The 27,930-nt window shown below is 29.3% G+C and overlaps 4 protein-coding genes across 4 annotated transcripts; 2 read left to right on the top strand and 2 right to left on the bottom strand.

The window, feature by feature from the left end:
- The first annotated feature begins 598 nt into the window (after positions 1-598).
- On the top strand, positions 599-1,624 carry LOC134829587 (serine protease 3-like). The gene is made up of 2 exons (XM_063842742.1): positions 599-725; positions 785-1,624. The coding sequence occupies exons 1-2, from the start codon at positions 669-671 to the stop codon at positions 1,571-1,573; spliced, it is 846 nt and encodes a 281-aa protein (XP_063698812.1). The 5' UTR covers positions 599-668; the 3' UTR covers positions 1,574-1,624.
- Positions 1,625-11,577: 9,953 nt separating this feature from the next.
- Positions 11,578-17,912, bottom strand: LOC134828839 (forkhead box protein L1). Its single transcript, XM_063841826.1, has 3 exons — positions 17,806-17,912; positions 12,484-12,736; positions 11,578-11,880 (listed from the first exon to the last, which is right to left on the bottom strand). The coding sequence occupies exons 1-3, from the start codon at positions 17,910-17,912 to the stop codon at positions 11,578-11,580; spliced, it is 663 nt and encodes a 220-aa protein (XP_063697896.1).
- Positions 17,913-25,796: 7,884 nt separating this feature from the next.
- On the bottom strand, positions 25,797-27,311 carry LOC134832411 (GDP-mannose 4,6 dehydratase). The gene has a single exon (XM_063846425.1). The coding sequence runs from the start codon at positions 27,024-27,026 to the stop codon at positions 25,959-25,961; it is 1,068 nt and encodes a 355-aa protein (XP_063702495.1). The 5' UTR covers positions 27,027-27,311; the 3' UTR covers positions 25,797-25,958.
- Positions 27,312-27,335: 24 nt separating this feature from the next.
- LOC134832415 (signal peptidase complex subunit 1) lies at positions 27,336-27,911 on the top strand. Its single transcript, XM_063846428.1, has 3 exons — positions 27,336-27,491; positions 27,559-27,587; positions 27,644-27,911. Exons 1-3 carry the CDS (start codon positions 27,468-27,470, stop codon positions 27,879-27,881), a joined length of 291 nt encoding a protein of 96 aa, XP_063702498.1. The 5' UTR covers positions 27,336-27,467; the 3' UTR covers positions 27,882-27,911.
- Positions 27,912-27,930: the final 19 nt, after the last annotated feature.

Raw genomic sequence — 27,930 nt, 5'->3', positions numbered from 1 at the left:
TTGATTAAATTTCCATAGAAAATCGAAGTGCTCTATTAATTTTAAGTAGTCTATTTATTGAGATCTCTTTCTTTGTTAAAATCTGTGCCTTTGTAAAGTTCCTTTAAAAGTTCATAAAATTGTGTATGTAACTTAAGTATAGCCGTTTCATGTAAATTAATTCGCTTGAGTACTTAAAACATTATATTGTATTGAATTAGCCTCAAAAGATATCTAGATAAAATAAATTAGGTTTTCTACTTAAAAAATTAATTTTTATGGAAAATATTATTTTTAATTCATTAACAACTTCTTAGGAAGAAACAATTCAAAACGATAAGATAACGATTTATTTTCGGAAGTGTCGCGTTTTTTTTATCTTATCAAAAAAACTTTCTAGAAAAAGTTCACCGGGAAAATCCATCCAAATATAAAATTAGATTTTTTCAACATAAATTGACTTAATTTAGTCTGAACTAAACTGATCAATCACATTATCTTTAATGAAGTATCGGAAGACTTTCCTTATCATGACATGATTCATGTTTGCTAATTTTTATAACGAGAATCGCTGCGATAAAAAGACTTCTGATAAGATAATTATCGTATAAAAAGAGTCGCGGAACTTCAATTTAATTCAGTTCTTATTATTTTTTTAATTAAGATCACTGAATTTTAAGTCCTGAAAGATGTCGAAAGTGATTTTATTCACACTTTTAGTTGGATTTGCTGCCGCTATTCCATCGGTAGGTTTTTTTATAGTTTTTTTTTGTGTGAAAAACTAAAAATTTTTTTTTTTTAACAGCGCCCAGTTCTAAAACCAATTTTCCCTGAAAATGCTCCTCGTTCAACCAAAACATCCCGCATTATCGATGGATGGCCTGCCAGCGCCGGCCAATTCCCGCATCAAGTACGATTGCTCAGTCGCATTTCCAGCTCCAAAACTTCCCTTTGTGGCGCTTCCATCATTTCGGAAACTTTTGTATTGACAGCTGCTCATTGCGTTCGTGGCTTTGACACTTTTGACCTCGGCTTCGGATCCATTAATGTAAATGCGCCAATTTTTTCGATAACGTCCCAGAAAAAAATTGAACATTCCGGCTACAATCCCACGAACTTAAATAACGACATTGCCTTAGTTGAGCTTCCTGCGGCACTGCAATGGAGCAAACTTGTGTCGCCCGTTCAACTGCCAAGTTACACCCAAGCATCTCAGTCCTTTTTGAACCGACAAGCGACAGTTTCGGGCTTTGGATTGACCAGCGATTCAAGTGGCGCTTCCGATAGATTAATGTACGTGAATGTTCGTGTAATTGGAAATTCCGAATGTTCTGCGTATTACGGCACAGAGATCGTTAAAGGATTTACTTTGTGCTCTCGTGGATGGGACCATAATCGCCAGCAAACGTGCCAAGGTGATTCAGGTGGTCCTCTTGTGACGTTCGACGAGACAATTGGCGACAACATCATCATTGGTGTTGTGTCGTTTGTCTCGAGTAACGGATGTGAAGCCGGAGATCCAGCTGGCTACGTGAGAGTCTCGAGTTATTTGGATTGGATCCATAAAAATACTGGCATCCAAATCAGACCATAAAAAAATCCGGAAATAAATTAAATCGATCACTTTTTGATAATTGTAAAACAATGATTTTTCTTATCACTTCAGAGCGGTGATTTTGTTATCATCGGAAGTTATTTATCAATTAGACCGAAATCAAAGTAAAGTGATTTTAAACATGAATCACTGCTTTGATTATATTTGCAATCAGTTTCTAGATGAATTACTCGGAAAATGACCTAAATGCATGCAATAATATTATAACAAACACCTTGCTTGACGTTACTCGTCTCGTTATTAATTTAATGAAAATTTGAAAGTGACGACAGGGTATTTCATTTAAATTTATTTTTAAAAAATCATAGAGAAATTTTGATTTCAAGAAATCATTGAAAAATATACTTAATATTCTGAGATTCTAACAAAGATTTTGATTGTGAAAAAATCTTTGATTTCAAATCTAAATCTTTGTTAAAATTTTAGAATAAATATTTAATATATTTTTTCAATGATTTCTTGAAATCAAAATTTTTCCATGATTTTTGAATTAACTTTATTTTTTGATTTTATTTTTAAGTGACCTTTAAATTTTCAATTTTGGGATTTTTTCGTGGGTTTGATGGTCAAAATTAAACAATTTATTGCAAAAAATTAAATAAATTGTTTAATTTTGACCTTCAAATCCACGAAAAAATCCCAAAATTAAATTTACTTTGTCTCAAATTTATTAATTTTTTTTAAGAAAACGTTTTCTAGGTTTTTGTTGGATTTTTAACAAATCTTGACATTTTTTATACATTTAAGATTTAAAAATTTATAGAAGTGCTAGAAAAGTTTCTTTAAATTTTTATATTTTAACGAATTTTTAAAAAAATAAGCTTAACCACGTGGTTTAGAAGTTTTGGAAAATCTTTTTAAAATTTACTAAATTTTTAGGTTAATTTAAAAATTATGTAAAACTAAATTTAACCACGTGGCTAAAAAGTTTAAAAAACCACATTTTTAAGGAAATAAAAAAATCACTTAGTCTATAAAACAAACACCACGTGGTTTTAAAATTAATAAATTCACATCGATAAAAAAAGATTTCTTAATCACTAAAAAATTGGTTAAAAAATTAAATAAACCACGTGGTTTCAAATATAAAAAATGGTTCAGTAATTAACTAAACCACGTGATCTAAAAAATCCTTTCGAAACTCCCTGTTTTCATCCACATTGCAAATCATTCAACGAAGACGTATCGTCCACCACCTGACTGGACCAACTTCAAAACAAACACATGTCATGTCATGATACCTACCTCTCAACGTGCAAACGTCGTATTTGTTGAGCTCTAAAGAAGATTGAGGCTATTTTGATACAAAACTCTTTCATTTTCCCTTTTCACGGAAAACGCCAAACGTAGCAGGAATACTAAACTAACCCGGCACCTTCTGGTACCTGTCTTGCCAACTGATGCCACGCACATATGGACCATTTTAACGCAAAAGGAATAAATATCATCCATGTGTTAATGTTTGTATTTTATCTCTATTTATAGCGTTATGTGAAGTGTGTGCGAGAGAGAGTTATCCTGCCACTGGCGATATTCATTGTAGTACTTGTGGCTACACAAATAAGACTTACACACAGTTGACGAGAGACGACGGTTTATTTGAACAGGAGGTAGCTAGTCAGTCAGGTAAATAATAATATACCGTTTGTTTTTATTGATGAAATGGATTATTACGATGAGATGCTCACGTTTGGACGAAGCGTGAGGAAAAAAAGCATTTTCATTCATTTGGTAATAATGCGATGGATTGACGGCGATGCTTCAGTAATCAAAATTTTTTTTTATTTTATTAAAATTGAAGCTCATCAGTGGATCTGAATGTTCACAAGGCTAAAGTCTCAGGCCCGGTGAATATTTTAGATCAGACCTCTAAAATTAAAAATGTATAAAGTTTGAAGGTTAGAAAAACCCACAATGTAAAATCAATTTGATTTCGTTAACTAAGAGATCGTTTTAAGAACCTAAGAGATTTTTGATGAAAGAAAGTTTAAAGAAAGTCTGAACATTACTACAACTATGGTGATTCCTATGGTTAGAGTATAAAAGGAAGTTGAAACATTTAATAGTTATTCAGTTAATAAAATATATTTCATACAAGTTTTATAAATTTATTAACCACGTGGTTCATATGTGTCTTAACCACGTGGTTTTTTAATTTTCTTTTAAAAAATTCAAACAAATCACGTGGTTTAATCATTTTTTAAACCACGTGTTCAATAGGTTTAATTGAAATTTAAATCATGAAACCCTACACCTTTAAACCACGTGACCTGACTGACCTTCAAACCACGTGACTTAGAATTATCAACACCGTCAATCCTAGGTAATATTACGTTTCAAAGGTAAATTGTAATGGTACCCTGAATGTTCCAGGTCACGTGGTTTAAAACTTTCTCAGGTCACGTGGTTCGAAGTTGTTTCAAATTAACCACGTGGTTAAAATATTAACTCAATAGCTCTGAAAATTAAATCGAAGTGTGACTTTTCGAACCTCAAATCTTTTCCAATTGATCCAAACCAAGCAATATTTTTAAAAGCCTCCAGTTTCAAACAAAATTTAGCTCATCACTGCTCATCATCCATATTTTACTATTCCTTCTTTTCTCTCTATTTTTGTTACAATTTGTGTGATATGCAAAAAAAAAATTACAACAAAACGAACAAAAAAACCAGGAAAATCCAAACTGTTGCTTCAATTTAACTCGGTACAGTGTTTGGATTTGGTGCAGGCAACGTATTTAATATTCACCGCACAAAACAACAAACGGCCCTACACAACTTTTCATTATGACGTGCTCCGTCGTTGTGTAAGCGATGTAATGAATATATGCGACTCAATTTGTGTAAAAATTTTCATACATAGTTTCCATTCATTTATTCATGCATTTCCCTCATCATCAACATCACCATCATCATCATCATCGTTTGTGTTGCCGCCTTTAGCAGCAAGAGAAAAAAAAACTAACAATTGTGTAACACACATCACATCACTTTACCAAAATTGCCTTTATTCATTCATCGGCTTCATCACGTAAAATGTTGAAAATTAACTAATGTATTCAATGCCTCAATCCACGTTTTGTTCGAGGAGTGTCGAGTGATGTGTGTGAGAGTACCTACAACACGCAATTTACTACTTCTCTAGAATTTCCTCTTTTTTTCCTCTCTTCTTTTCATTTTCACGTGTTCATGCCACAGAGCACGGCACACGGACGGACAACTTCTTTCATGAGCAACAATTAGCTAATTAGATAAGAGGACGTGTTTGTTGCAATTATTACTATTGCTAACACGTTGTCGTATCGTTTCTCGGGCAAAGCGTTAACAATTGCAGACAACTCGAGAGCGAGACGGGAGAAGAATAAATAAATGATTTAACGACGGTACAATGGGACAGTTTTACCGTTATGAAATTGTGGTTCTTTTGAGGGGAATTAAGGTTTTTTGTCAGAATTTAGAGGAAAATTGGAGAAAAATATTCTTTTATGTTTTTCTAGAATTCTTTACTTAAATTAAATTTCTTTATTTATTTTTGCAATTTTTTAAAGTCAAAGTTTTTAATTTAATTTAATTTTATTTTTTATTATTTTTTATTTTTTAATTTAATTTTAATTTATCATCGTTTTTTTGCAATTTTTTAAAATCAAATTTTGAAACAGAAAAAATTTTCCCCATAATTTCATAACGAAAAATAAACGAAAATTTCAAATTTAAAATTTTAATTTTAATTTAATTTAATTTTATTTTTTATTATTTTTGTTTTTCTTTAATTTTTTTTAATTTAATTTTAATTTAACTTTTTTAATTTTAATTTTAAATTAAAAAAAAAAATTTTAATTTTAATTTTAATTTTAATTTTAATTTAATTTTAATTTTAATTTTAATTTTAATTTTAATTTTAATTTTAATTTTAATTTTAATTTAATTTTAATTTAATTTTAATTTTAATTTTAATTTTAATTTTAATTTTAATTTTAATTTTAATTTTAATTTTAATTTTAATTTTAATAATAATTTAAATTTTAATTATTTTTAATTTTAAATTAATTTAAATTTTTAATTTAATTTTAATTTAATTTAATTTAATTTTTAATTCAATTTAATTTTAATTTTTTTAATTTAATTTAATTTTAATTTAATTTTAATTTAATTTTCATTTAATTTTAATTTTAATTTAATTTAATTTTAATTTAATTTTAATTTAATTTTAATTCAAAAATTTAATTTTAATTTAATTTTAATTTAATTTTAGTTTAATTTTTATTTAATTTTGTATTTCTTTAATTTTTTCTTTAAATCAAATTTTTCATTAAATTTATTTCAATTTATTAATTTTCATAAAAGTTTTTATTAAAGAACCCAAATTTTTTGAATCAATTTAAATTAAATAAAAAGAAAAAACAAAAATATTTTTGAAAAGTTTTCAAAACTATTAATTTAATTTCAAGAATTTTTAAATATTCATGCGAATGCAAAAATCAAAAAAAAAATAATAAATCCTTTATAAAATCCATAGAAAATTCAACAAAAATTTGTCTGATTGATGAAAAATATTTTTTCAAGCATTCACAACTTCATTAAGGTGCTTTTAAAATTTCTCCATTTCCTATTTAAATTTTCTTTTGATAAATAAAATTCTTTTCAAATTAAAATAAAAATCGCGTGCCTGCAATATATATCTCGAAATCAGCACTCACTCACTTGCACAAGCAACATCAACGACGACGACGACGACCGTTGAAGGATCATGTCATGCTCGAACTAATTTGTTTGTTAATTATTCAAGCAAACATATTAATTAAAACAATTTGTGTGTTGCATTTATAAAACTAATAATATTCATATCAAAGTTGTTGGTTGCCGATGCCTTTGCCGTGCAACATGCTCACATTGTTGTGTGCAATAATGCTCTGGAGTGCCTTTGTGTGATTTGATTTAACGATAAAAGTGATGTTACAATTATGATTATGGGCAAATTAAAGGAAATGTCGGAGGAGGTAAAAGGTGCTGTTGTTATTTTAATTAGTCTCACATGCAAATGTGTGGTCAAACGAAGACGCAGAAGGAAGCAAACGAAGCAGAAATGGGACAGCAATGGTCGAATAAAAAGTTTTAATAAACCGCATCACATAACATTTATCAGGATTTTGTTATAAATCATCGTCCATTTCGTATGGAAAATAAAATAATAATAATGGTAATAATGCACATGTATAAATGCACGTACCGAAGGAAAAGTTGTTATATCTATCTAATAACTGTAAAATATGTGTCTATATGAGTCGTGTTATTATTGCAAGAAGTTACACTTTCACCGAGATAAATTATGGTTCCAACAATTGCTTTCGTGCCAGTTCTTCTGTGTGTGGACGAGAGATGTGCATAAATTCCGTAAAAAGCCTCTTTTTAAAAATATTGCAATATACAATAATAATAACAGCAAGCAGCTAGCAGTAACAAGTCTTACACACAAAAATAACCAGAGATACATTTAAAAAGTTGGACAATAATTTGCACTTAATGGTCGTTTAGTAGCACATTTATAATATTTTTTGATATCATTCCACCACCAATTGTGTCTCCGTTAAAAGGTTTACTCCGAATGGAATGTTTTCTTATTCTTCACCCAATTAGAAATTTTCTGGTTGTTTGCTTTTGTAATTTAACATTTACTATTTCTCGATTTTAAGTTTCTGAAAAATCTTTAATTTAATCAGAATTATTTCAAAAAGCAATTATTATTTTCAATTAGTATTTCAAAGTGGAAAAAAAATTTAAAAAACCAAATAAAAAAAGAAAAGTCATTACAATAAAATAAAAAATAAAATTTATTTTAAATATCATCCTGAATTGCAATCCGTTAAATAACTTTGGCATCAGTAAGTTTCAGCTTTTCTTTTCAGGTATTCTTTTGCTCGCTGATAATTTTTTTTTGCAACGACTTTAAATAAAACTAGAAAAAAAAATTTAAATTTACTTTACACAACATCTTGAATTGCGACTCGTTAAGAACGTCTCCTTCAACTTTGGCATCGGTTAGTTTAAGCTTTGTTCTAAAATATTCTTTTGATGAGCTGTGAGCCAGTCTCATGCTTGATATGCATCTCAGGGAGAATCGTTTTTTCGATTGAAACTAAGGGTTCGTTTACTATGTTAAACTGGCAGGACGCGCGAATGGAAGAACGCGTAACGAGCGAAATGAGCGACTTAAACGGGATGTCGGATCCCAAAAATAAAATAGCAATTGCAGCTCGTTTTGTTTTTAATTGATTTAGTTCTGTCTAAGTATGGATCTAAGACTCAAAGATTATGGATTTTTTGATGGCTTGGAAAATGTTATCTTGCTTTAGGTTTTCAAATGGATGTAAGTCATTCCTCTCCTTCTTTAATTTTCTCTTTTAGAGTCAGATTGTTTTGAGCCGTTTTGCTCTTTGTTCTATTACAAAAATTAACCTTCTGATAAAAAAGATATCATCTGAACCAAGTTGATTTAGCTGAGAAACAATGTCAAATGCAAATGCCTGTCTTCATTAGGGACGACCAGTTGATAATGCTTTGTATATTTTTTTAGATAAACGGCAATGTTCCATCTCAGATCCATATCCAGTTTTAAAATTATTCTGAAAAAATAAGATTTTCTTTGGGATTTTTTTTTAATTCTCTCAAATGTAAATTCTTACCAAATTTTTACATAAATATTTCTTCCTGGGTATGAGAAAAAAAAACACATAAAAAAGTATTACTTCGTGCGGGCAACCGATGTACGCAAGAAGAAGAAGAAAAAGGATGTTCTAATGACTTTTAGCCTAAGGTTATTACCTTCTTATTTTTTTAAGTCATTTATTTTTTTCCCGGAAAATTCTTGCCGCTACTTACTCCCGATTATAATCACATCTTAATCACTAAATATACGCCACGACACGCGTAAATGGCTTCCTCGTTATCTCTCATTTGTTTCCATTTTCCTCAGCCGACACAGTCGAGGCAACGTGAGGCAATTACAATTAATTCAATGCAAAAACTAACAAAACAACAGTTAACATTAATTGACTGCCATTGACGACGATGGCACACGAGAGAAATTATGTTGTAATGAGTCTCACTCTCTCTCCCTCTTTCGTCTTTCCGGCGACGGACTCAAGTAATGTTAATAACTCACAAATGACCAAAGATGTCATAGTTATGTACAAATAATGAATGATGTCATAATAAAAACATGACATTTTCTTTCCTTTTGCTGAAGGTTTCGGTGCGATAACTTGTTACTCAAAGTGACGATGGCCGAGGACAACTTGTATGGCAACAACGACAAAAAAAGAAGTAAAAGGGACAAAACTTTTGTATTAATAATTAAGATTTTCCACACATGTATGTAGGAAATTACACGTGTTGTGTTGCTGTTTTGCCGCTGGTGGTATTATCGTTGTAGTGTCGTTCAATTTAGATTTAATTTACTTGTTAACAATTTTTTGTTGCTGGTAAAAGAAATGTGTTGATAGTGTTGCTTGGTAGACGGAAGCAGGAAACATCTCGTTAGAAGGACTGAACTGGAGAATCTGTGGATTGGAAAAAAATTTAAGGAATTTTAAATTAAAAATGTAGTGACCTTGATAATGACCTTGACAATATCTTTGACTCAATTTAGAGAAAAAGCAAAAGATTTTATATAAAATGATTTAAATAAATTAATTAAAATAATTCTAAAACATGAAAAGAGAAAATTTGGGTTCTAAAATAAATCCTTTTAAGACAAAAATATATGATATTTAAGTTAAACCCTTGAACTAAAGAATAAGTCACATTAATTTCCATTTTGGAAAAATTAATTTCACTTAATTTCAAAAAAAGTTTCTGATAAATTGAATTTTTTAGGGTTGCAACTATTTGACTTAATTCAAGTTTTTTTAAATTACAAATTTTTTATAAATAAATTTACATTTTTTTTAATTTTTTTTAAAAAAACAAAGATTTGATCGAAAATTTTAAAATATTGATTTGTTTCAAATTTTTCTTAAACTTCAGCTCGAGTCAAAATAATTTTTTAAATTTTTCCTAAAATTTGAGCCTCGAAAGTTATTTTTAATTTTAACCGTTTGAAAATTTTTTTAACCCTTAAAATCGCATCCAAAAAGTAAATTTTTATAAAAACAAAAAAAATGAAAAAATTTCACTAACTCTCAGTCCTCAACTAATCAATAAATAATTCCTTACAAAAAAATGTGTGTGAAACGTGTTGTCTCCCGTCTTTAATTGTTTTGACAAAGTTCCCACACATACAATACCATTTTTCCTTAATGGACCTTAATTAACGAATTATTTATGCAATTAAAGATGGACACGTAATAAAATAAAATTTACCTCAATTATTCATTTCGACTGTTGTAAATACACGTCCGGCGCTGGAAATACTTGTTGTTATGTGTATGCGTTGTTAATATTTGAACGTGAAATGTTGTCCGTCTGACCGATCGTCGGTGTGTTACATTATTGGTTAAATTTACAAGTTATACAAGCAATCCTTCTAACGTGCACCGACACAAACATGACATATATTATTTGTTATTTCAATTTTAATATTTGTTTAAAATCACATTTAAATTTTGTATCTATGTGCCTTCCGGTTGCCGTTCCACCTGCCGAGAACGAGCATCGACTATGATGACGACGAGGCAAGGCACAGATTAACTATTTAAATGTAAATAGCCATTTGTTCCAGAGAACATGTTCTCCGTTATCAGGAGTTGTTCATGCATGAATTTGCTCAGCTTTAGACAAGTCAATAAACAAGTAAATTAAGGAAAAGCAACTTTATTGTAATAAATTTATGGCTCGCGAAATAAAATATTTGCGATTTATGAAAATTAAAAAGATTTCACACTGGGACAAGATTTAAAAATGTGACTCGGGTTGGAATTTGAAAATTTGCACTGGGACAACGATTCTTAACCCTACATTGGGACAAAAATTCAGAATGTGCTTTGGGATAAATTTCTAAATGTGCCTTGGGCAAATTTTTAGAATGTGAATTAGGTTAAAAACTTAAGAATGTGCTTTAGGGTAAAGTTAAGAATGTGCAATGGGGCAACATTTTAAATTTTGCATTGGGCTGAAACTTGAGAATGATCAGTAAGGCAAAATTTTTGAATTTGCCTTGGGGAAAAATTTCAGAATGTGCATTAGGATGAAATTTTCATGTCCCAATGCACATTCTGGAGTTTCACTCCAATGGACATTCTAAAATTTTAGCCCAGTGTACATTCTAAGATTTTGCCCCAATACAAATTTTCAACTTTCAACCAAATGTACAATTTAAAATTTTACCCCAATGCACATTTTTTTTCTTTAGTTGCCAAATTTAGTTAAATTTTCTTGTCTCGTGAATATTTTTAGCTTGCGAAACATAAATTTTTCATCGAGTTATGTGTGTGTGCATTAACGAAAATGGCATATCAGTCATTGACAAAGTAGTGATGAATATTTTATTGCCGCAACGTGTGGATACGGACTTACTTTTACAACGACGTGCTACGGAGCGAAGGTGTATATTTGCGATTCACATGACTGACTGACGAACGAGAGAAGTTTGTTTATTGAATTTTGCTCGAAGGTGGTGATGAATGCACTTAACACACAAGAAGTTGTTGTTGTTGTTGCTATTTGTTGATTGGAAAAGTGATAATGAGCAGAATGGAAATGTGGGAAAATGGCTTCCGGGTAAAAGGGATAATGAAGTTACGATCGTGTGTGTTTGTGTGTCAAAGGTGGAATTTCTTTTGAGATAACGAGAATTTGTTTCAAGGAACAGGATTTTGACGAAAGGAGCGACATCTGTTAAAGGAAATGAAGAACTTTTGGAAAAATTTCCCTTTTAAAGGAAATTTCCCCTTTTTTTATTCAGGATTCGAATGAAAAAGATTTTTTTTACATCTAAAATTAATTTTTTTATTAACATTTTTTTACAGGAAACTTAGGTTAAAAAATTTTTAATCCTTTTTAATCAGATTTTCGATGCTAAATTTGTTTGAATTTGAGCTCGTGCATTCTTTTGATGAATTTTCCTCTCGTTCGACGTTTGTTTCTGTGAGTTGTGCTCTAAGAATTGCATCTAACGATATCAAGTCGAGTGTATTGAAGGATAAAAAGTTGCCCAAATGCATGGAATAATTCAGCAAGTGACTTGATGGGAAAATTTGTTGGAGTTGATGGAGTTTTTCTGGATCTGCCCTACTGTCCATGGGAGGAAGAGCAGCTGTGGCGGGATTCAAATACGAAAAGTAAGGTGAGTTCTGAAAAAAGATATTAAAATTTTAAGAATTTTTTTAATCAAGTGGACAGAAAAAATTATTTAAATCAAAAAGTAATAATAAAAATGTTTTAAAAAATATTAAAAAATTCAAATTAAAAAAATAATTAATTAATTAAATTCGTAAATTTAATAAAATAAAAATTTATTCAAAATATTTCAGAAAACTTAAGAAATTGAATGTTTTTAAATAATTTTTTAAAATAAATTAAATATGTATTTGAATTTTTGAAACAGAAAAAATAAAAAAAAATTGGGTTAAAAATTCAAGTAAAAATTTCACTAAAAAATGTCTGAAATAAAAACTTTTTTTTAAATAATTTTTAAATTAAAAAAAAAATAATCGAAAAAAAATTAAATGTAATTCAAAGGACATTTAAATTTTTAAATTAAAATAAAATTAAATTTTTTAATCTTAAAATTAAAAAAAAAAATTAAAAATTTTTCTTTTAATTTTTTTAAAATAATTAAAAAAAGGACGATATTTTGTTCTTACATTGGATTTTTATTAAAATTTTAAAATATTAATTTAATTTAAACTAAACAAATTAAAACCAACAATTTAAAAAAATATTTTTTTTCTTACCGGAAATCCCGAATTCGTCAACAACATCTTCGCTTGTCGCTGCCTGCGTGTTCGTCTCCTCCGATAATTTCCACTTTCAAACATATCCACTGCAGAAATATCGAGCATCCAATAACTCCCCTTTCCGGGTCCCGTTTCATTTTCATCTGAGGAGTGCTTTTCACGCGGCACTTTGATAAAACAATCATTCAAACTCAAATTGTGTCGAATACTGTTTTGCCATCCTTGTTTGTTGTCACGGTAATACGGAAAGCTGCAATGTAAAGAAATTTCAAGGTAACAGGTGAAAAAATAACAAAAACAAAAGTTCAACAAGTGAGAAAGGGGCAACAAGTTCGTTGCCATGAAACTTGTTTGGACAAGAAATCAAGCCATTTTTGGTTCAAAAAGTCTTAAAAAGTGATTTTCATCAAAAAATTGAAGAAAATTAAAGAAAAATGTACAAAACAAACCGAAAAACTCTCCCAAAAATTCAATATAGTTCCGCTTCGGACTCGTACCGCGATAACGACCCAATGGCATCCGTGAATCTCAAAGCTTCCATCGGAAATTCGCACGTCGAGGACATGATTCGTTCCAAATGGGACAAAGAAATCCCAAAATCCTTCCAACCCTATAACGACCAAAAATTCAGCAGAGTCTTCAATTTGCCACCGAACGAAGTTGCTTTCATGGGCGGTCTTGGCGGCAAACGGGGAAATTCTCGTTCCATCCTTCATACCGATCGTCCCACGGAGGTGCAGAAAATTTTCAACATGCGAACCGGAAATCGGGGAATTTTCACTTTGACTGAAAATCCGAAAAACACTCAAAATCTCGTGGCACGAAGACCAAAAATCACGAATATGAATAACGAGGTTCGAAATATCGTCGATAAAGTCTGGATGGCAAATAATTTCGAAGAAAAAGCAAAAAGTTCCGAATCTGACAGCATTTATATGACGCGGCGTGTTACTCGGCAAATTCCGCCGCCCGAACCGCTTCCCACGTTAACTTTAATTAACCAAGTTCGCGATCGCTTGGACAACATTTTTAAAATTCCCGATTTGGAACGTCGCGAAACGTTCACGGAATGGGCGATGAAGGAACGGGAGCGCTTCAAACAACGAAGAGCAGCAAAAGCCGTGAAAAAGGAGAAAACTATCACGGAAACTTTGTCCATGGACCGTTCAACAGACTCAGATACGGACTCCAGATCAGCTAGTGAGCGTTCCCGGCGTCGGACAAAGAAAAAAGACGTCATTCAACACGTCGCCGGTTACATGTACGGGCAATTTACGAAAATTCCGAAGCCTGGAAAGAAAGCGACCAAGTTCGGGATTCCGTTGTCGATGCTGGATCGCGCTAAAGAAGAAGCAGAAAAGCAAAAAGAGAAAGATAAAAAATTAAGACGTGCTAGAATCGCTCACATGAAGCTCCCTTTGTACTTTGAGGACGAAAATTCGGAAGAAGATGACGTTGTGGAAACAGTAAAAGCTTTAACTTTAATTCGAACGCCTTTTTTGAGACTTCCAAAGATAAAAACGCAAAAGAAACGACGACGCGATAGACTTCGTACGAAATACTTGAAGCAAGATCGTTTGAAGAGGATTACGATGTTGCTTTATGATCGCTCTTACGATCCGATGAACTCAAAAGACTCGTTGGAAAGCACTGTTAAGTCACAAGACAAAGAAGATGAAGTTGAAATTGATCCAAAAACGCAAGAAACGCAGAAACAAATTTCTACTCAACGGAAAAAATACATAAGTTTCATCAAGGAATCCTACGAGCAGCAAGTTAAAGGTTACGAAGAGGAGAAAAAGGAAGAAGAAGTCACGTCTTTTGAGCATTTTAAGGAATTGGATGATTTTGATTTGATTCGGACGAAAAGTACGACCCCATTGGAGGGTATTGAGAGTGGAAGAGGGTCGGAAATGGAAGCGTTGCCAGTTTATAAGACAAAAAAGAATGAAAAATTCGCAAAATCTGATGAACGGGTTGGACCGTATTACATTGATCCGGAGATGATGGAGAAAATGAATGATCCGTCGCGATGTAAGTTTTATTTTTCAACGCTTATTTTCAAAACTAATTAAGGTCGCTTCAAATAAAACTCAATAGTTTTGTCTGATGCCCCATTTTAAAAGTCGAAAATCCAATGGGGCAAAATTAAAAAAAAAAAGTTAAAAATTTCATCAAAAATTACCGATTTTTGGTGTATTTTCATAATTTTTTCAAGAAAATTTTCAATTTTTAGTAGTTTTTGTATTGAAAATCGTATTTCGACAAAAAAAATTAAAAAAAAATTTTTGTAAAAATTATTGATTTTTTTTTATTTTGAGAGTTATTTTTAAGAAAATTCATTTTTTTTCAATTTTATTTAAAATTTTTTTAAATCAATTTTTAATACACAAATAAACAAATAAACGAAACAACAAAAAAATTGATTAACGATCAAAAAAAATTAAAAAGTTTGGTATTTTTATGAAAAAAAAAGTATTTACCTAATTTTTTTTTTATTTTTGTGCCCCTTTTATTTCAAAAAATTTAAAAAAATATAGAGTTTTATTTAACTTAAGTAAATTTTAAATTTATTTAACTTTTGAAAACTTTTTAAAACGGGGCAAAATTTTTTTAATTGGAAAAAAAATCATTTTTAATAAAAAAAATTATTTAATTCTTTTGAAGCTTAAAGTAAAAGCTTAAGTCACGTTAGTCAGATAAAAATAAAAATTCTAAATTTTCGATTTTTTGAAAATTAAAAAAAAAACATAATTTTCCCAAAAAAAGGCGTAAAAACTACAAATAAAGCTCTAAAATAAATTTGAGATTAATTTTCTTAAAGTTTTTAAGTTTAATTTGAAGTCAAACAATTTTTAAAACTTTTTTTTAAGTTCAAATTAAAAGGAATTTATTTGAATTAAAATCCTCTTGACTCAAGCTCAGGTTGAAGAAAAATTTTAAAATTATTAAATATTTTTGGATTTTCGATCAAATTTTAGGAATTTTTTTAAACTTAAAAATTGTTAGTTAAGGTACATTTTCTTATTTTTTCTTATTTTATTTTTTATTTCTTAAGCTTAAACTTAAGCTTAAGTTATAAGTCAATAAATTTTTTAAATAGAAGCAAATTTTAGGAGAAAATCATGTAAATTTGTTTCTTTTCATTCATTTTTTGCCCAAATCTCACTTTAATATTTTTTTTTCTTTTTCAGTCAAAAAACGCTCCAAGTACTACACCTCCCTCATGCGTGGTCGTTACGACACCCGTGATCGCCTCCAAGTCACTGGCACTGATTTCCCCGACGAATCCTGTGGTCGAAAGCATTTTTCTCACCGTCTCATCACTGAATTCGACAATTATTACATCCACGAACTCCGAAACCGCAAATCAATAAGGAAATTTTGCCCAAAAACTGATGTCATCAACTTACGGAACAGCATGCGAAAGAAATTCATCGACTTTTACATGCAGGAAAACTTGCAACATCTCATGAACAAGCAGGCAAAGGAGAAAAAGTACCTCGATGACATTGACAAATTTGCGACGATCTGCAAACCGCTGTTCCAGAAGCGGAAATACGAATATTTCAAACACATGACGGAGCAAATTGAGAGTGTGGCACCCGCAATTGAGGAAACGCAGAAATTAATTCGTGAGAAGGAACAAGTTTTGCTGGAATTTGAAAGTGTGAACGATAAAGTGATCGCGATTGAGATTCAATTTGAGCATTTTATGCATTTTATGGTGAGATTTAACAATTTTTTATAAAAAAATTATTGAAGTTTAAAAAAAATAATTTTTTTTAGCAATTTTATAAACGCCTGATTCCCCCGGAATGGAAAATGGACAACATGGAACTCTTCAAATCTTATGAAAAAACACTTGATTTCGTAATATTTTCCCTTAATTCCTTTAAAATATCATGAAAAATTTTAAAATTTATTTTTTTTAGCTCTCTGACTTCTTTAATCGGGTAAAAAATCGTTCCAACTCCTTTAACGACCTCAACAATGAACTGAAAAATACAGAACTTCATATTCTCGAAGCAGATCCAAAAATTATGCATACTGGAATTCATTCCATTAAATTTCGCATCAAAGGACTCTTGAACGAGCTGGTTGGAATAATGTGGCTTTACGATAAAATTTTGCTTGAAAAGAGACGACTTGCTAGCTGGGTGAGTTTTTCTATATTTTTTTTTTTTAACTTTTCAAATATTTTTAGGCGGTTTCATATTTATCAAAAATTTTTTGTTCTATTTTTTAATTTTTAATCAATAGGTATATCAATATTTTTCAAATTTTATAGAAATTTTTTAATTCTTAAAATTTTAAAATTTTTTAATTTTTTTTTCAATTTTTAAAAATTTAATTTATTTAAATTTATTTTTTTAATTTTAAATTAATTCTTTTTTTATTTTTATTTATATTTTTTTTTAAATACCTATTTTAATTAATTTTTTAAATGTTAAAAAAATATGAAAATTTAAAAAATACTTAGGTAACTGATAAAAAATGAATAAAATTTTATCAGAAATTTATTTAATTTTTTTTTTTAAATTAAAAAAAATAAAATTTTAAATTTATTAAATTTTTTTTTTAATTTTTCGAAAATTTTGAGAAAAATGCTGAAGTTTGCTGAAGATAAAATTATTTAAATTTTTGTATTTAGCACCGTTAAATTTTTTACCTATTTAGAAAAATTTTTCATAATTTTTTTTTTCAAGTTCCCATTACAAGAAGACACCATGAAGAAAAACATCTCATTCCAAGACAAAAAATTATCATTTGTGGAGGAGCGAAACTACATCCTCAAATACGATATCGAAGAAATTGCCAAGAAATCTCTCAAACGTTGCGTGAAAAAGTAAGAAAATCAATTTTCCGTCGGAATTTCAGTTAAAAAAAACTTTTTTTCAGTCCAATTATTCGTAAAGTCTCCGCCATTTGCGATCAATTATACAAAAGCACAATTCCCGAGCACTTACAAAACCGCCATCAACAAGACGAGCCAGTTGTCGACAAATTCGCCTTCATCCAGGACTACGTTTTGGATCTCTTGCACGAACTGGACGAAATTCCGATCGAAATTGTCAAAGACGCCACGAAAGAGGTGAAGATCCACACAACTTTCATCATGCAACAAGCCCAAAAAACTCTAATTCAACAAAATCGCTTCGAACTGATGAAGAAACAACTCAAATTTCACTTTACTGTGAAGAAGCAGAAGAAAAAGGGGCGCCGCAGTCCGTCGCCATTTGCAAAATCGAAATAATTTCATCACAGCGTGATTTTTTCTAGAGCACCGATTTTTTAATGGAAAAAAATAAAACTTACTTGTCCATAATGAACTGATAAATTCCACTAAGTGTCAATCGTTGATTCGGCGAACTCGAGATCGCCAAGGCAATAAGTGCAATATACGAAAATGGAGGTTTTTCCATTCTTTGGGAATTTTTGTAAAGTGAATAGGGGCTGCCAGGACTCCAAATCGCCCGATAATCCGAGAAATTATTATTTTCACTTGGCATAAATTGAGAATTCTGTCGTGGTAACATTTTTTATTTTTTCCACTTTATAAATTAATTTTCAATTTTCTCACATTAATTAACGGATAAAAATCGGTGGGAAAGCGCGATTAACCGCAAGTAAACCGCACGCCGGCTAATTACTGACTAATTTGAGGAAATGTATCACCACATGGATTTTTAATGGGACTATTAAGTTGTGTAGAAACACATTAACGTTCCTACTCTCGCATGAAGACGAAAAAAATTCCTTTAGAAAAAAAGTGAAAAATTAAAGAAACAAAAAGATAACAAACAATTTGTTTCTGCATTTTCTGTATTTACACGCGTAACTCGTATGATGTATGTGTTATTTGTTTTATTATTAGGCGGTTTAACGGCAGTCATAAAAATCGTTTTTTTTTTTTTGAACATCATTCTAAACAAATTTTCACTTTATTCTCTCTGATCGCTCTCTTTTACGTGTGGCACTGTCTGTATGGTTGATCGAGTTATTTTGTGTTCGTTCTGAAATTTATGAGAATTTTGTTAGAGGTTTAGAAGAAAAAATTGTTTAATTGACGATTTAAAAAATAATTTGACATAAATGGGCAATAAAGGGGTTGAGACTTAAATTTATTTAAATTATCAAAAATAATTTTTTTAAAGTTTTTTTTTAATAAAATATTTTAAACTTTTTATTGAATTCTAATAATTTCATAAAATTTCATGAAAATAATTAATTTTAAATGAAAAATTTCATAAATTTTTAAAAGTTTTGCCAAAATATGTTAAAAATTCATTTAAAAATTATATTTTGTCTTGATTTAAGAAAGTCTTCATTTGATAATTTTGTTTGAAAAATTTAAAATTTAAGGAATTAATTTTAAAAAAAATTGCCATTCAGACTAATATTGACATTTTTACTTATAATCTACAAATTTTAACCCTAACTTCTCAAGAAAAGATAAATTTACTTAATTGGTGTAAATAAAACGAAAATTATTTTCAAACAAATAAAAATAAAATTTTTGAAAAATTTTCTTAAAAAATTCAACAAAAATTAAAAATTTAATTAACTTTTTATAATTTTAAGTCATTTCTTAACAACTACGAATTTAAGACTAAAATTCACATCTTTAAGTACAAAAATTTCTTTATTTCTATTAATTTTTTTTTATTTGACAGGTTAGGGAAAAATTTTATATTTATCATAAAATTTTTAAATTTTTTTTTTAGTTTCAATTAAAAGTATTTTTTTGATTTTCGGAGCTATTTTTAAAAATTTTATCAAATTTTTTTTTTATACCTAATTGAAAAATTATAATTTTAAAAAAAAAAAATAAAAAAAAATTTTTAGTAGAAAATTACTGAAAATTAATTTGACTTTAAATAAATTTCAAAATTTTTTAATTTGATTTTTTTAAAAAATTGAAAATTTTTAACTTTTTGTATTGCAATAATAATATTTGACATTTTAGTGCAAAAATTTCGCCCTTTTTAACGAAGCTTAAGAAATCAAAAAAAAAAATGGATTTCAAAATTTCAAACTTAAATTTAGAAATTTTTTTAAAATGTCAAATTTAATTTGGACAAGGAATTTTAAAAAATTAAAAATTTTGAAAATTTTAAAAAATTTTTTTGAAAGCGATTCAAAGTCAAAAATTTTTTAGGTACTTTTCAAAAATTGATTTCAAAAAAAATAATTTTGGACACATAAATTACTTTTCATAAAATAATTTTCTTAATCAAATTATAAATTTAACGTTTTGATCATTTTTTCCATTTTTTAAAATAAAAAGGATCGAGCAATTTGAATGTTGTGTTGAACAGTTGAGAAGTTTAATAAACGAAAATCTAAAAAAAACAAAAATCTAAAAAAATTGCGAAAATTAGATCCTATAATCTAATTCAATTCAAAATATTATTTTGACGAATCAATTCATTAAAAAAAAATATTTTCAAACAAATTCTACCCAATTACGATAAAATTCACAATCCAAACGGACCACATATTGACAACAATTCACACACATGTAAATTCAAATTTCAAAAACTTTTCCATACAAAAATCTTTTTCTCATCTCTCTTCCCACGCACCAAGAGGCGTTTTTTGTTTTAAAATCCGAAACTCCTCCCATGTAATTTTGCATTCGCTCACACGACGAGCAGCGACGAGGAGAGACAACCAGATGGAAAAAAAATTGTTACAAACTTTATTCATTGATACATTTTCGTGTTTCATGTTTTCTCGTTAATAAAATTGTAATCAAAATATTATGATAGCCAGGTGCTTTTGCCTCGGACCAATGTTTGTTTATCCATTCGGGATCGAGTGTTGCAAGTTTTTTTTTCTCGTTCTAACAAGACTCAAGGAGAAAAAATAAATGAATGATTAAGAATCGTTTGAAGTAGCTTTGAATTTTGTTTAATTTTTATTTTGGATGATTGCGGTAATGATTTGTTTATGAAAAAATTTTTGTTTGTTTTGTTTATCAATTTTTTTTTTTTTTTTTTTTTTGAAGAAATATTAATATCTTGACTTGAAAAACGAAGTGTTTGATGTTTGTTTGATGACTGAAGAGTTTATTGATTTTTTTAATTGATTAGAAGAAAATCGGTCTTAGTCATGAATGAACGTTTTCGAAGGAAATAATAAATCAAAGTCGGAATCAAACGAAACTTTTCTCTTCATAAATCTGCCAAATTGCCTCTTTGTAGTTCGAAACTTGTCAAAACTTGCATTTTTTCGAAAAAAAAAAATATTTTAAAAAAATTTAAAATATTTACAAAAATTTTTCCAATTTATGTTTTGTTTTCTTTTGTGTGGTTTCCAACTCTTGAAGAGAAAAAAAAACTTATTTTGACAGTCTAAATAGGTGTAATTAATTTGACACAAAATAAACAAACACGCCGCGCGACAACAATTTTTTGTTGATTTTTGAAATCCTTTTTAAATGTTATTTTTTTACGACGACGACGACTTGCAAGAATGTTTTTTAACAAACATGAAAGTTGAAAAGAAATATTTTATTATTTTATTATATGATCCATTTAAAAATTTACAGAGCATGTGCATAAACATTAAAAAATCCACAAACAGTCATTAAGATTGTGGTTTAAACTATTTAAAAAAAAGAGATACAGATAAAGAGAAAATATAAAATAAAAAAAAACCGAAAAGAAAATAAGCATCGTAAAAAATAAACATTTGGTTTCTTTGAGTTCTAAACGGTGAAAAGGGCAGATCTGGTTCCCAAATGACCCAGTTTTAATATAAAAAAATAAAAAAAAATTTTTTTTTGAGGCTCGGATTTTTTTTAAAGAAATTTAATAAAAATCACCTTTGATCCTAATTTTTATGTTTTAAACAAAATTCTCCTTAAAGAAACATAAAATGTGAACACATGTCATCCTCGTTTGATCCAAATCGTGGCCTACCAGTTAATGCCTTGTAATGTTTAAAAGTAAATAAATATCAAACAACCAGAAAAAAGGCAATAAAAAAGTCGTTAAAATAATTTTCGGTAATTGAAATGCCTCGATTGATGTTTTTTTTACAAATGTAAAAATTTTTCAGGATTTTTTTATTATTTATTTTTATCTTTTTTTTTTTTTTTTGAAAAAAAAATTACATCCTGTCTTTAAACTTTGATAACTTTTCATAATTTTTAATTAAGGACAAAAATTTATTTTCTTTATTTGTTTATTTTTATTTAATTTTTTTTGTAAAAAAAAATTTTAAATTTATTTTTCTAGATAAATTTTCAATTTTTAAAAATTTTAAATCTGAATTGTCAACAGAATTTTTGCAAAAAAAAAAATAAAATAAATGAAAAGGAAAATTAAATAATAATAATCATCATTTATTTCGTCACTTCATTAAACAGTTGTTGCCACGAGACACATTAGACGCGTGTGTGGCCCCCATCATGTTAAACATCTTCATTTCATGTTTTTTTCTTTTGTTTTTCCTTTTTTTTCAAACATATTGCATTACATTTATTTGAAAATTTTAATTCCGATTCCGACAAATATATGAGGCAGTAAAATTCTTGATGAATTCTCGTTGATAGTTGCTGGCGGTCGGTTGATACACAAGACGCAATATTGTCTGTTGATTGAACAATTGTTTCAAAGACGAAAAAAAAATGTAAATATGTACAGAGAAAAAAACAATAAAAAAAACATACAATAATGACGGTTGAAAAACAGGCAAAGTAAAGAAAAAAATTTTTTTTTGGGTCTTTGCTATTGAGTAACAAAATATTTTCAATTTTTATTTAGAGATCTAAATGCAATTTGAATTTAAAAGAACTAGAGAGCCTTGATCAGGCCCTGCCGAGACATCGTCAAATGTTTTATTATCTATTGAAATACAAAGTTAACGATCTACAGAAGATTAAAAACGATTTTGTGGCCGTTAAACTATTGTAATGGTTGTGTTTATATGTGAAAATGTATTTGTTTTCTTATTGTAAAATAATATTTATTTGAAAAAATTGCTCCATCCAAACAGGAATTGGTCCGTCTAAAAATAAGTTTTCCGATTATTCACGAATTTTTCGAATTTTTTAAGTTTTCAACAAATTTTTCATGAAACTCTACGAATTTAGATAATGGAAAGTGAACTTTTAATTAATTTGAAAATTTTAAAATGCGCATTGGGAACAGGATTGTATGATTTAAATCAAAGATTTGAAAAGCAAATTTTGATTCGTTTTTTTTTTGATGCCTTAGATCAAATCAAATTATATTTGATTTGCAAATCAATCCAAAAATTTTTAAAACTGTAACTTTTTTGATTTGATTTGAAAATAAATTAAATTAATTCAAATCAAATCAAAAAAAAATCAGTTTTGAAAAATTTTTGATTTGATTTGCCACTAAAAAAATCAGATCAAATTTTTGATTCTTGATTTTGATTTAAATCTTACATAGGATTTACTTTTATTATAAAAAAATATTTTTTCTTATTTTTCCTTATAAAAGTAATACGGAAAACCTAATTTTAATTTCATAAAAGTAAAAGTACAATAAAAATCAAAATTTGTTTAAAGCCCTGCTTTTAATCGATTATGATAAATCTGCCAAAATTTAATGAATCGATTCTTGGAAATCTATCTGATATTTTGCAAATAAACAATGACAATTTTTGACAAAATAAAAAAAAGATAAAAATTCGCTATAAATAACGATGAATGTGGAATCAAAAATACATTTTATATAAAAAATTAAAAAGTGCTCAAAAATGCTGAAAAATCATTTTTTAATCAAACTGCTTTTGCTCAGTATTATTCATTCCGTGATTTCTAGTAAAGCAGTATACAAATGTACAACTTCTTGCTCTGGAACTGAATGCACTTGTACATTTTCTGGAGTGCGGTTAACTTCAACAAATTATGATTGGACACCTACTGCTGATGATCCTGTAATTATTACAAAGGTCAATTTTACGTCATCTGTCATTCCCGTGGTCACGAATGCGATTTGCAAAACTTTTCCAAATGTGAACAAAATAGAAATTATAGATTCGAAAGTCCAAGAAGTAGCTGAAGATGCATTTCACAGTTGTTTGAGACTAAGTGTACTTTATCTGAATTCAAATGAGATCAGAAAGTTTCATCCAAATACTTTTGAGTACAGCAAAAGTATTTATTATCTAAATTTTGGACATAACCAAATAATGGAGCTGAACAATCAGATTTTTAGTGGAATGCCGAACTTGGCTCGGATTTATTTAGACAACAATAATTTAACTGAAATTACTCCGGAAATATTTAGAAACAATGGAAAACTGCAGGGTTTATTCATCTACTCTAATGACTTGACTGATCTTAACGTAGAGCAACTTGTCCAGTTCACGCCAATTCTTACTGAATTATGGTGGCAAGACAACGAAGTGTCCTGTAGTCGCGCTGTTGATGCAAACAATTTTTTGAGGGCTAGAGGAATTGACATGACAAACACTTATAAAAATAAAGTGCGTTATTACCCGACAGAAAAGGTATTTGGAACATTCACTTGCAATCCTGACATTTCATGGATGGCATCGACTTACCGAAAGCAAAATTCGGACTTGAAGAATCAAATTTCTAATATAGAACATAAAATTATAATCACAGAGAGCAAAACACAACAAAAGCTAAATGATTTAACTGGAAATATCAAAATTAGTGATCAAAAGATGAATCAAAAATTTGTTGAGATTGAACAAAAGTTATCGAAAATTGAAAATTTCATTGAAAAATTAGCCGTAAAATTGAATTTGTGAAGCTATTTAAATTTGCATCACAAAAAAATATATTTTTGTATAAATTTTTAAAAATTAATTAGGTAAATTATCACATTTGTATTTTGAAAAATTTTTGAATACCCAAGAAATATATCGAAAAATTTATAAATTGTACAAAATACGCTCACATTAAAAATATTAAAACGCACACAAAACCTTTACAAAAAATTTCAATTTACTTTTATTTCGTTACCATGATTATTTATTTTTTCCCAGAATATATCAACATTATGGAGATACTTTTATGGGATCATCAACTGCTACAATGCTTTCGGAAAAACCGCATTGGGTGGTCAATTTCCACATTTTCAATATTTTTTCAAAATCTAATTCTTGTTCAATTTTTTTTTAAGTAAAATTTGTTTGAATTCAACTATCTTTGACTTCCCACACAGACGCGGCAGTAAAAATGCCAGAGTTTATTTTTCAACATTAAAACGTGCCAAGAATAACTCTTTCGCAGAGACAATTTTCAAATAATAAATAATAATAATCGTCATCATCATCATAATAATAATTTTAAAGCAAAAATATTGTTTAAATTTTTAGTATGCATCCATTCAACCGTCAAAATATCTCGTAATTCTTGCGAGAACAAAGATTTTTCCTGCATACAAAGTACGAGTTAGGATGTTCCTAAAACTTATTTTTTTCGTCTTTCCTCCTTCATCATTATGATCAAAATTTACATTATTTTTAATTTTAAAAATTATGAATTTTTAAATATTTCTCTTATTTATTAAATTATTGATTTTTAGGGGTTTTTAATAAATTTATCGTTAAATTTAGTTCGTTGCAATTTTTTGAGAAAATTTAGCTTTTTAAAATTAATGTGAAAGCATTTTTTGAGTAAAAATCAAAACAATTAAGAAAAAACCACCAAAAAAATTAAAAGAAAACTTAGCAAAATCTTTTAAAAAAAATCTTTTTGCCTCAAAAAACCTCCAATCAACGAACTAATTCTGCTCAAAAATATTTTCTTCCTTAAAAAACTTGTAATATCAAATCGTTAGGCAACTTTCCTTGAAGAAAAGCTTCAAGTAAATAAAAAAGCAAGATTTTTCAGTAAAAAATTCTTTAAAAATTTTGATTTATAATAATGAATAAGGTCACTCCAAATTTTTTTCGAACTTTTTTGTCCCATGCCCATCTTTAAAATCCGAAAATGGGGCAAATTTGACAAAAAGTTCGAAAAAAATTTGGAGTTGCCTAATTAAGATATTGAAATAATTAGAGAAAATTAAAAAAAAAAATTCGATTAAAATTTTTTATGCAAAAAAAACGAAATTTCAGAATGATAGTATGCAAAAAATATTTTTATAAATTTTTTTAATTATTTTTTTTTATAGTGAACCAAATACTTTAAAACGTTTAAATTTCAAATATTTGAACAAATGTTTTTTTTTTGGGTTAATGTAAAAAAAACTTTAAAATTCAAATTTTATAAATTTTTTTACGAAAAAAAACATTTTTGCAAAACCCTCAAAGTAAAATCATTAAAAGAATGAAAATCAAATACTGTCACATTTTATTACTTTTTTACACATTTACGAAAAAAAAATCTGTCATATTTTATTTTATTATTATCATGCATATTATTTATATAAATGCTTTAAATTTTTTTTATGTTTCACATTTTTTGGAATGCATTTTCCTGTACGTTTCGTTCCCGCTTTGTGTCCCGCCGCCTACGCTAGCGGATTTTTCTTCATTAATTCAATGTCCGCCGTCATCATGTCCTCCACGAGGGTCAAAAGCGAGGTTTTTGGTTCCCATTTGAGCTGATTTTTGGCTTTTGTCGCGTCACCCAGCAGCAAATCAACCTCCGTCGGTCTAAAATATTTCGGATTAACTTTAACGCGAACGGTATTTGTGCCTTTTTCCACACCAACTTCCTCCATGCCACTTCCGCGCCACTCGATTTCCGTGCCGATGTGTTTAAACGCTAACTCGACAAATTCTCGTACGCTGTGCGTTTCTCCGGTGGCAATGACAAAATCTTCGGGTTTTTCTTGCTGCATCATCAGCCACATCGCTTCGACGTAGTCTTTGGCATGACCCCAGTCACGTTTCGAGTCGAGATTGCCCAATTCCACGTAATCGAGTTGATTCAAGTGGATTTTCGCGACAGATCTGGTGATTTTTCGTGTGACGAAATTTTCGCCACGTCTCGGTGACTCGTGATTAAAGAGAATTCCGTTGCAAGCGAACATGTCATAAGCTTCACGATAATTGACGACGATCCAGTAGGCGTATAATTTGGCACAGGCATACGGGGAACGTGGATAAAAAGGCGTTTTTTCCGTTTGGGGGGTTTCAACGACTTTTCCATAGAGCTCCGACGTGGAGGCTTGATAAAATTTGACTTGTTTCTCCAAACCGCACGTTCGAATGGCATCCAAAAGTCGCAAAGTTCCCACGGCATCCACTTCCGCCGTGTATTCGCTCAGGTCGAAGGAAATTTTAACGTGAGATTGTGCCGCTAAATTATAAATTTCGTAAGGCCGGACCGTGCTAATGATCTTAACGAGACAACTGGAGTCTGTCATGTCGCCATAGTGAAGCTTCATTTTGCCACCTTGATGGGCCGCCTTGTCGGCATACAAGTGCTCGATGCGGTGTGTGTTGAAGGTACTGGCTCGCCGGATAATTCCGTGCACTTCATAGCCCTTTTGGAGGAGGAATTCAGCGAGGTAGGAGCCATCTTGACCCGTTATTCCCGTGATGAGGGCGACTTTTGTGTTTGATTGTGCCATGTTTCGATATTAACTGAAGCTTTTTTTCGCGAACGTGTCGACTTTATATCAAAAATCCACGTAAGTTTGTTTATTTTTCTGTTCAAATATTTTGAAAAATATCAAAAAATTTGATAACACCAAATTTTCCGGCTTCCGTGATGAATTAAAGGCCTCGAGGAACGATTTTCGTGGAGGAAAGGGGACCAAAACGCTCAGCGTTTATTTTTTTTAACAAATTCTGCCTAAATTAGAAACTTTTGATAAAAAATTCTATTCTTTGTTGACAAAAACTCTTTACCGTAACTATTGGCGACACTTGATAAGGCCGGTTCGGCGACCGTCACTCGATGTTTTTGTTTTAACTTGCCAAATTAAATACGTGGCCCTGTGGAATTCGACTAAAAATTGAAATTTATTAATAAATTTGAAGGAAAAACGTAATTTTTAAGGATTTTCGAGATGTTTGACATTCCAATGCATATGGTGAGTATCAAATATTTGTCAAAATTTATAAGGAAAATAATTTAAAATGATTTTTTTCGGTTTGTAGGACTACGATGGACAAGGCAGAGCTGAACGGTGAGTCCTAAAATCACAATTTAATTGAAATTTTTAATAATTTCTTTCATTTTTAGCCTTTCTCGGTTGATTATCACCCTCTTTGGCATCGTTGGTCTCATCTGGGGCGGACTTATCCAACAATTTTCCCAAACAGTTTACATTTTAGCAGCGGGATTTGTCCTAGCGTCATTAGTTACCGTTCCTCCATGGCCCATTTACCGCAAAAAGCCACTCAACTGGCAAAAACCGAGACAAGAACCGACCCCAAGTACCTCCAGCAGTGGCGATGACGGCAAAAAGAAGAAGAAATAAATGTCTTTTGTGTTAAATATTTAAAATTTATTCATTTTTTTCGATCACA

The sequence above is a fragment of the Culicoides brevitarsis genome, chromosome 2 (genome assembly GCF_036172545.1).
Source record: "Culicoides brevitarsis isolate CSIRO-B50_1 chromosome 2, AGI_CSIRO_Cbre_v1, whole genome shotgun sequence".
Lineage (NCBI taxonomy): Eukaryota > Metazoa > Arthropoda > Insecta > Diptera > Ceratopogonidae > Culicoides > Culicoides brevitarsis.
Note: the sequence above shows the minus strand (reverse complement) of the source record. Positions and strands in the feature narration are given on the sequence as shown.

Coding starts and splice junctions, on each gene's coding strand:
- LOC134829587 (XM_063842742.1), top strand. CDS start 669: ATGTCGAAAGTGATTTTATTCACACTTTTAGTTGGATTTGCTGCCGCT. Junction 726..784: donor TTGCTGCCGCTATTCCATCG/GTAGGTTTTTTT, acceptor TTTTTTTAACAG/CGCCCAGTTCTAAAACCAAT.
- LOC134828839 (XM_063841826.1), bottom strand. CDS start 17,912: ATGGAAAAACCTCCATTTTCGTATATTGCACTTATTGCCTTGGCGATC. Junction 12,737..17,805: donor TATCAGTTCATTATGGACAA/GTAAGTTTTATT, acceptor TTTACATTGCAG/CTTTCCGTATTACCGTGACA. Junction 11,881..12,483: donor TGACGAATTCGGGATTTCCG/GTAAGAAAAAAA, acceptor ATCTTTTTTCAG/AACTCACCTTACTTTTCGTA.
- LOC134832411 (XM_063846425.1), bottom strand. CDS start 27,026: ATGGCACAATCAAACACAAAAGTCGCCCTCATCACGGGAATAACGGGT.
- LOC134832415 (XM_063846428.1), top strand. CDS start 27,468: ATGTTTGACATTCCAATGCATATG. Junction 27,492..27,558: donor TTGACATTCCAATGCATATG/GTGAGTATCAAA, acceptor TTCGGTTTGTAG/GACTACGATGGACAAGGCAG. Junction 27,588..27,643: donor GGACAAGGCAGAGCTGAACG/GTGAGTCCTAAA, acceptor TTTCATTTTTAG/CCTTTCTCGGTTGATTATCA.